Source organism: Toxotes jaculatrix, chromosome 2, assembly GCF_017976425.1.
Source record: "Toxotes jaculatrix isolate fToxJac2 chromosome 2, fToxJac2.pri, whole genome shotgun sequence".
In the NCBI taxonomy this organism is placed as follows: Eukaryota; Metazoa; Chordata; class Actinopteri; family Toxotidae; genus Toxotes; species Toxotes jaculatrix.
In genome coordinates, this window is record NC_054395.1 from 27,797,768 (window position 1) to 27,807,871 (window position 10,104).

Consider the following 10,104-nt stretch of genomic DNA (forward strand, 5'->3'; position numbering starts at 1 on the left):
TCTTTAACACCCCAGTCTCTACATGTTACATTTGAGTTTCTGCACCTGCAAGTCACATAGGGTAGGAAATTACTTCAGTTAGCTGGTATCGTGGCTAGTACTAGGAACACAAGCATGGAGGACCCAGATTGCACAGACACACAGGCAGGTTGGTGCAGTGAAGTTACTTTAAGGCAGGAAACAGACAACAGGTACAAAAAATTCTGGTAAGCAGGCAAGGTAACAAGAACATACCTCCACGATATATACAGCACAAAGGGAGACTTGAACAATGACAGTAATTACAAAAAACCCCTCAAATTACTTCGACTGCCTCAAACAGCTCATCAGTGTGAAGAGGAAGGAGGAGGAGTGATAACGAGAGATGTCTATATGAACCTGTGAATACTGTAATGAAATGAAAAAAATATAAATCTGGAGTACCACTGCAGGACGTATGTAGAATATTGTCATTTTTCACTGTACATAGGAGACTTTTCAGAATTATTTACAGCAGCACAGAAAAAAAAAAGAAATAAGTGCAACGTCATCTGACAACAAGCACAAACACATCCATATGTGTTAAAAGTTGCTTTGCTCATGGCAGAAAACAAGATCTGTCAACACTAAGGTTGGAGTCATTCTGTGGAATTTTTACAAATCTTTAATTCATGGACATTTGCTCTTTAAAGTATACTGTATATTGTGGGTTAGCAATGTAAATATGTCACCAAGCTATTTTTATGACCAAATTAACATCAAGGTTCGCTGTCCTCAGTTTGTAGTTCTGTTTTTCTTGGTATTACTTCTGCTCCTAATAAACATTTTGAACTACATGCGACTGCTTCAGTCCTGATTTGTTTAGAAGTCAAGTTTTCATCACATCACAGCTCGACTTCAACGTTTTACAAAAACTACCCACATGCTACCAACTTCAGTTTCTCACTCTTGGTTCCCTGTCTCTCTGAGGACTGAGGATTTTAGAATGTTACTTTTGACATACGAGACAGTTCATGATCAGGAGTTGTCATGCTCTCTGACATCTGGGAGGAAAAGTCTCAGAGAAGTTAAATCAGTGCACATCTTTTGTAAGAATCTTAAAACCCACTCATTTCCTTATTTCTATAAATTTTATTTTGTGGGTTCCACGCTTATTTACCCCTGTGTTATATCTGTCTCCCTCTTTCCTTTGTGTTTTTCCTGTAAAGCACTTTTTGACAGGCCAAAACCCAACAAAATAAACCATCCCAAGGTGCAGGAGCGTGAAGGAGCTATGAGCGATAAGTGCAGACAGAGGCCGTCCAATTGTAAAGATCAACATTCATCACAACTCAGTCACAGTTTTTATCTACAATGATAATTTCCTTATTCAAGGTCCATTGTTTCGAGGATTCCTGTGTGGATCCGTCTGATCAAACTCAATGTTCAAACCCCGAATCAGTCAGTGAAGAGTCTTATTGCTCTCATGCCGTGCTCATACAGGCCGATCAGGGCCTGTATCCCCAAAGAGCGGGGTTTCTGTACGGTGCGTAGGGGCAGTTGTTGTGACAGGCACATGAGTGGATCATCATCACAGCTCGCTGTAGCAGCCTGCCCGAGGGGCAGCGGAACGTCACCTCAGCAGTGGTGGTTTGATAAGGCGTGCAGCAGCGAGAGTCAGTGCACTGTCCGCAGTACCGGAGCTGGTAGGCGTGAGTGCTGTAGCAGCCCTGGTGAACGAGCCGAATGGGCCCTGGTGACGTGTAGCTGGCCTTACACCGCCCCTGCCGCCCCCACTGAGAAAACAGCACATGCACGCACACACACACACACACACACACACACACATACGCACACACACAGGATGCACTGATCTGATTGTTTGAATGTTAAAGATTTCTAGATATCTAGGCATAGGTACCACATAGATCTAACCACAGAACACTAACTGAAATGCTGCTGAGTGAAATGCAATCTACATATGTTAAAAAAAAAGAAAAGAATTTATTCTACTTTAATCTCTGACATCATAAAGTATTTTTACCTACAAAAAAAGCAAATAGAATAGAATAGAATAGAATCACTGCTTTACAGTTTTAGTAACCACATAAATAATAAATAACCACATCTGAGCTTGTAGCTTAAATAAAATATGATTAAGATGTTAAAGTTATTCAGTTTGGTTAATATAGTTAGTGCTAATTAAGAAAAGCTAACGTTATTTTTAGGTTTGTGAAGGAGTCCAATTCTGGTGTCCTGCATGAAAGTCCAACACACACACTACCATGTGCATTGTCATTTTACATAAAGCATAGGATGCAAAGTCATCCAGTAATTCCTACTGTAGAGATACTGGACTGGTATTTTAGTAGGGGAAAAAAGGCTGTCTTAGGTCTCGTCTTTGTTATTGTGGTTTTAATTTTAGATTTGGTTGGAGGTGGTGTGTACAGAAGCTCTGCCTCTAAGACATGTTTAAAAAGTCTGTTCTGTTGATGTATCTGTGTGTTGTTAAACAGGCAGTTCACCACATCCTCAATGGGACAGTTTGTGCTCAAATTTTGAGATAAATTATCTGAACTCTTTTCAAAATGTGACACATGAAACCAAAACCATTTTTATGAGTTGGCTGAGCAGTTTAAAGTCAACAGGAACATGACAGGATATATAGGGAGGTAAGAACTGACCACATACAGAAGCAGGTAGTGGGATTATGCAAGAAGTAGTGCACTCACCATGGGTTTCCTGGAGGGTGGCTGAGCTGCACGGCAAGGCCGCACTTTGCAAAGTCGAGTCTCCATTTGTAGCTTGCAGGCAGGATTCTGGTTAGAAACCCGTGTGGAGACCCCAGCCCCACAGCTCTGGGAACAGGCACTCCACTGGGTGCTCTGCTCTGTACAGGTGGAGGCAGGTGGGACCAGTTTGTTTAGAGGGTGATCCCTCCGGAGACCGGGCCACAGCCTGTCTGGTCTCATGGCTGAAGGAAGATCAGATAAAACAACGGCCAGAGTAAGAAGCAGATTCAGATCACATTCACAGTTCATGCTGCAGCTTCTATGCATGCGATGATTGCAAGCAGTGATCACTAACGGTCTGAATGTAAAGGAACAGTTTGACGTTTTGGGAAATACACTTATTCTCTTGCCAAAAGTTAGATGAAAAGATAGACACCGTGCCTGTGTGTTCAGATATGACTGAGCTTTGAAGGGTTATAAAGTGCACTGGCTGTGACACACAGATGGAGAAGCAGCAGCTCCCACTGCTGACAGAGTTGACAAGCAGACCAAACTACAGTAACCGAACTCTGCTCCAAACCAAAGTGGATGCTGACTGAACTTACCCCAGTGAACCACTTCCAGTAACTTTCATCTGATTGTTTTTTGCTTACAAAAATTCCCAGCCCAGTCCAATGCTTTGGATTTTTGTGAAGCAAATTTTTGTTCCTCCCAAAACTAACATGTAAAAGTCATAATAATCAGCTGATTTTCAGGCATGACATGGCAGGATTTGTATTCAAGAACAAAATGTTCCTTTGCTGCTCTCATAATGTAGTCTGACTCAGACAGTGTTTGGAATTGGATGTTTTCAGAGTGGCTTCATTTCCCTAACACACCCTGTTTATTTCTAACACACACACACACACACACACACACTTCCCTTTTAATGAAGTATCGTTGTCTCAACACAGCTTCATACATTTAATTGTCACACAGCTGCAGTTGGTTTTTGTTATGAAACTAGGAAACTCATGAAAGTATGTTTTGAGTTTTCCAAAGAAATCTGGGTTATATTTGGACTCTGGGAGTTTTCCTTTGCCCAGACACACCCCAGTTTAATGCAAAAATGCCCCAGTAAAAACTTCCAGACATGACCACCAGTGACAAAGCTCATACAAATGAAGGAAGGATCGTGTTGCCATATGGACAAATCGTCAGTGAGAAAATATGTTGTGAATATCCAGCTCTGATGTCAGGATAAAATTTAAAGGAATAGTTCAACATTTTGAACTTTCAGCAAGACAGCAGATGATCCCATCTCCTTAAATGTCAGTTTATTTGAAGCCTAACATAAAACTTCTGTCGTACTTTAAAACATAAATATACACCCGCATCAGAGAGTGTTTGTTGCGTTTCTCCTTTAAAGGTTGATTTAACAGTCATACAAATCATCCATCCGTCCACTTGTGGAGTTTACCTGTGATAGCATCCTGAATGACCGTGTTCTCGAGGTTTTCACACACCCACTCCTTGCAGCATTTCCCCGGTAGTCTGATGTGTTGTGGGTTGGGACAGTCTGGGGTGGGAAGACGACCGGTCAGGGGACAAGCTGGCACACAGATCACACCTCCACCTCTGCAGTGGCAGTAAGTGTCACAGGAAGGCTGAAAGGACTGGCCCTCGCTGTAAGTGACGCCGTTGACTTCGCAGCCCAGATCCTCCTGACCTGTGGGAAACACAGCACAGACGCCGTCTTTTCTCAGCCACACCTGCTCCTTGGATTGAAGGTTAGGCGTTGAGAGAGTGGGGGGAGGCGGATGGATGCAGGGGGACACAGCAGAGGAAAATGAAAGAGAGAGACGAGGACACAGGGACTGCTGTCCCTGCCAGCAGTTATGTAGTTTTATGGGAAACCAGGCCTCTCTGCTGAGAAACTGAGGAGTCTGTTTTTCAATCCATGAGTGTTGTCTCTGCAATCTATCATGCTCAAAGGGCAGTCATTAGAGGAAAAGTGTCAACAGCAGCCCTGAAAATAGAAGCTGAAACGTTTTGGAGTTCTGGCACTGCACCGCCGCCCAGCAGGCCGTCCTGCTCGGCTGCACACTCTCTAAACATTAACTGTCTGTTTGTCACGACTGGCTGAGGATCTATCAACCCCTCCCTGTGCGTCCTCCACCCACAATCTTACCCACGCAGACATGGGCCTGGTTGTTTTCTTGTTAGAAGAGCTACTCACTGACACACTCCCCAGGGTCCCCGGGAAAGCTGGCGCTGTAGTCACACTGCAGTCCTCTCTGGCTGTCGCAGGGAAGCATCTCAGTGCAGGACTCACCTCGCTGCCTGGCACACACCTGGCAGCACCGGCAGCCATCCAGTACCAGCGGTACTCCTGTGGGGCACTGAGGGGCAGGACCGGGGCAAAGGCACGGCCTGTCACACAGCTGGCACAACACCTGCAGGGACAACATGCACAGGAACAGAACAGAGAATTATATAAACCCTCATCATTGTGGCCTCAAATTTTGCTGTTATCAACACCACAGTTATCACAATCATCTAAATGACTGATCTCATTACCACATTTTCACATGTGAAAGAGTAAAGAAAATATTATTGTATTCTCAGAAACTGCACGTCGGTATCCAGCGCTGTCAGGCCAAACCACTGTTTCCAATTACATGTGTCTGATGGAGCCAAAATACAGGCAAAGTTCTGGACGAGCCCAGTCTCATTTAACCAGAGCAGAAGAATCCCTTCAACACTTCCTGACAAAGACACTGCAAAGATCCAGTGCACCGCTTGTTTTCATGTACTGCACAGTAAGGTTATCTCACTTTCAACTATACACTCCAACAGTATTACATTTTATTACCATACAGCTAATCAATGTTTAAACCACAAAGATGCATGATCACACTGATCATGTGAAAGAGGAACATGTGTCCTTGTGTAAGCAGACGTGTCATAAGAGTCATGGAAAGATGAATCTGTTGATGATTCTGATGAGTTTGTTGATTGATTACAGAAAATTAATCCCAAAATATTTTGATTATCAATTAAGTGTTTAAGTCATTTTTGAAGTAAAAACAAACAAACAAACAAACAAACAAACAAACAAACAAACAAACAAACAAACAAACAAACAAACAAATTATCTAGTTCCAGCTTCTCAGTTGTGAGGATTTGCTGTTTTTCTTTGTGTAATGTTATCCTGAAGTGAGACTGCATGTCTTTGGATTTAAGACTGTTGGACAGACAAAACAAGCAAAGACATCACCTCAGGTTTAGTAAACTGTGATTTGTACTATTTTCTCACTACATTTACACAGTGCTGTCTACAAGCTGTCTGGATAGAATGTCAGGGTAGACAAGGAGATTTTCGTTTATTTTCCAGCACATATTCATAAAATAAGTGAAATAACTATAACTTCTGAATAAATGATCAGAAAATGAGACTCAGAAACTGAAACTGAGACTCAGTGATTTCCTGCACAGAAACTTTCTTCAACTGCATCTCAACATTTATCAATCACAACAATAAAACGAGCCGAGAAGCATCACAGGAAATCAGCTTAATTGTTTGAACTCTCGTGCTTTACCTTCTCTCACTCCACACACACACACACACACACACACATGCACACACACAGAAACACATAATCATCTCATTTAGATGTAACTACTGTAAATAAGCAGCAGCAGGCCTCACCTGAGTCGCCACACACAGCAGGACGGCCACAGCAGTCACACAGTCGCACAGCGGTCGGTCCATGGGGGCTGGTGTTGCTGATGGAGCTCGGTCTGTCTCACTAACCTGTGTGACGGTGTGGTGCGAGCCAGTGCAGCTGTTTGCTAACTGCTCATTCTTGCGCCTGCTGACATTTATAAAGTCTGGACTCTGATGTCACAGGCTGACTACCGTGTAAACAGCCACTGGACCAGCATCAGAAATGTTTCACATTCCTCCTCCCTGCTCGCTGCCCATTTCCACTTCCAGACACACACACACACACACACACACACACACACACACCTCCACCCCCAGCTCTTTCCCCTCTTTTTCCTCTCCTCCCTCTCTTTCCAGTCTTGTGGCGCTCTAAGTTTACACAGCTTAACACGAGCTGAGGGGAGGAAAAATACATTAGGCCGGTTGTCTACAAGTCAAACAACCTGCGGGACTTTTGTGGCGATGATTCTGATTTAAGCTGATGAGATTTTATCTTGCCGATGTTTTAAAAAGCTGATGGTCAGACAGATGTAGTAGCTGGTCTTTTTAAAGGATGGATATATAGGGCAGACATTTCCACTATGTAGATTTTCAACACGAAGCCTAAAATACTTCTGAAACCCTAATGTGCAACTCCAGCCAGACTTAAAAGAGATTTAATCCTTCTCTTCCCTCTGGTTTCCATGGTGTAAGGGCAGCATGTCTGAGGCTGGCACGAGGTTGAGTAGTTGTGATTTCTTCAAAAAAGAAAACTCCCTGGAGACTTCTGAGGCCGATGTGAAGTTAACAATGCGAAAGGAATATTTCGATTTTACTCAAATAAAAGTTGTTTTAAAAATACTTCATTACAAGTAAAAGTTATGCATTGAATTTGTAACTATGCAAAATGTGAAAATATCATCTGCAAAACATGGATGTTATACTTTTACATATTATGATACTGGATTCCTATTAGTAATGTATTAATAGTAATGCATTTCTGTCTGAATATTGTTGATATTTCATGGCAATTCATCACGTAGTTGTCAAGAAATTTGAATAAATCCTGAAATATCAACCTCATGGTTGCGCGAGAAGAAGTTCTGTGCTAATCCGTCCAGTAGATGTGTTTTTCCACTGGATAAGTGAAACTCTTTACCTGCAGGCGTGCTAGATAGAAAGTCAGAAGATCACCAAAGTCATCAGGATTCATCCTCTGGGGAACATGAATGTTTGTACAAGATTTCGTGGCAGTACATCAGAAATTTGTTGATACAAGTCTGTTGCAGTGTGATGGACAGACTGACTGACTTTGCCATCCATAGAGGGAATATCATGGCTAAAGACATGCAGAATAAGATAAGGATCCTCTCATAACCACAACGTGCCTGAATCTAAACACTATAGCATTAAGACTGCAGTCACTGAAAAAGAATGCAAGCATTACCATTCATGGTAAAAAGGAATTCAGTCAAAAGTAACACTAGATTCCTGAATTTCAACATCAGTCATTTCTCACAGAGCTGGGTGGGCGGTAAAGACATCCAGCGACGAGTTATAAATAGAAAGAGACAGACAGAAAGATAGAGAAGAGGAAAGTATGTGTGTCCCAGGCAGGTGGGCTCCAGGTGGCCAGCCAGTATAGATGTGCTGCGAGGCCTCAAACGCAGCTTTCTCTGAAAACTATGCTTTCCTGGCCACCACTCCAGGTGTTTTCCATGCTCTCCAAGAATGACAGAGGCTGGAAGGATTGCATTATAATAAGCAATAGCTCCACGATAACGTTCAGTACTTTGAAAGACAATCTCAAAATTCTGTGTGTTACAAATACTTCTCACTACTTACTTTGACAATTACTCCGTGTGAAAAAGCCTCAAGCTTCTCCTGGCGATTAAGAGTTTTACTGCACGAGCTTAAATAATCTTAGGTATACTTGAAAGGACACACTGTACGAATGGCTGCCTGGCTTCACAATGCTTGATTGTCCAGCTTCATCATGCTTGATCCATGAACAGCTGCTGTGTGAAAAGGATATAGTCAAGTCATAACATCAACAACTGCAGCCAGTATCAGTCATAGTGAAATCATATCTGCCAACTCAATCCAAAGGAGGCAGAGAAGGCTCGACACATTTTTTCCAGAGCTCCCAGATGTTGGAAAGTTCCTAGACAGTAAAGTCTCACTGTCACTGACAATGGACACTTTTGAAGACACCTTCAAATCCTGTACAATAACCCTCATTCAGTTCGGGTGAATATTATTTAGGTATGTGACGGTGTGTAAGAAAAGCCCACTGGATTCCTTGTTGATTTTGCGAATGCAGAAACAGCAGAGCAAAGTAATGAAAATATTATTTGTCCTGTAAATGTTAGAAAAGAATGAATTGATCAAAGTGCTACAGAAAAAGAAAATCACTCCACCGAATCTGTCGCTGTGGACCAAAAATGTCTAACACATGTTCAGAAAAGCTGTCCAACGACCCAAAAATACCTCAGTGTGGAGGCAGCGTGAAATGCAGCATAGACTCAGACTGTTGTGATGAAACTCAGAGGTGACACTGCTAAAGTTACGCAGTTCTTAAACTACATTTACAGATGTGAAAACTTCTGCACTTCTGTTTTGTTGATGTTTGCTTTGAGAGTACAGTTTCACCGTGAAATGACATTCAAACAACAGGTCCTTCATTGATTTCCAGTAGCTGCCACATTGGGGATCAGCAAATGCTACCAACTTCACGCACTGTATTTAACATATTCATTTGTTTGTTGGTCCAACTGAAACATGTCAACAACTGTTTGATGGATTGACATCATGGTTCCTGGAGGCTGAATCTGACTGACCTTGGCGATCCCCTGTACCTTTTATTTTAGTGCCACCACAACATTGTATTTGTAAGTGAAATGGCTCAACAACCTCAACAGCTATTGAACTTATTGTCATGAAATCTGGCGCAGACATTCATGCCCCCATTAGGATTCACTGTAATAACGTTGGTGATCCTCATATTGTTTAGCAGCATCATCAGGTACAATTACTAATGTGTTGAGTTCTTTGGTTTCCGATCAACTGCCTGCGAAACTTAACATTTGCATCAGCCGCAGCTATATTCACTAAACTAAGACGATGAATCATCGGTATGTCACCATTGTCGCTCTGAGCATTTTACCATGCTGACATTGCACATTAAAAAAATATATCTGCAAAACAAAGTTTCTGATATTCTACACGTGTTTAGGATTGTGCTTTTAATGAAAAGTACAAGTTTGTACCCCCAGCGCTGTAACCTCAGCAAAACCAAATAATATCTAATAATATAATGCCAGTTTGTGGGCTTGACTGGTGCCAACTAGCTATGACTGAGCTGAGTCTGACTCAACAGGATGTGGGCTCCAACAGCCACAAATAATACAATATTACAATACATTACCTCAATCATTCACTGGCACATTGACTTTAGCAGAACTGCAGGTATCATTTCAGTGAGGAGGGCAGATTATCTATGACTGCTGGAGCAGTCATAGACAAATAAAGAAAAAAAAACAAACAAACATGCAAATGATCCAACTTTGCAGCCTTAAGTCAGAAAACACGTGTGAGTGGTAGCCTGTCCATGATGTTGATGCACTGAGTTGTACTGACTCATTATTCCAGTAAGAGTTTTGGAGAGGCAACGTAATGACGGGTTTCACTGGATCACCACCACACCCTGACGAGGTCACAGACTGA

General features: G+C 42.3%; 1 protein-coding gene across 1 annotated transcript; it reads right to left on the reverse strand.

Annotated features, from left to right (window-relative positions):
• Positions 1 to 1,465: 1,465 nt before the first annotated feature.
• On the reverse strand, positions 1,466 to 6,608 carry ccn5 (cellular communication network factor 5). Its single transcript, XM_041057151.1, has 5 exons — positions 6,382 to 6,608; positions 4,909 to 5,125; positions 4,150 to 4,398; positions 2,691 to 2,932; positions 1,466 to 1,754 (listed from the first exon to the last, which is right to left on the reverse strand). Exons 1-5 carry the CDS (start codon positions 6,442 to 6,444, stop codon positions 1,467 to 1,469), a joined length of 1,059 nt encoding a protein of 352 aa, XP_040913085.1. The 5' UTR covers positions 6,445 to 6,608; the 3' UTR covers position 1,466.
• Between the last annotated feature and the right edge of the window lie 3,496 nt (positions 6,609 to 10,104).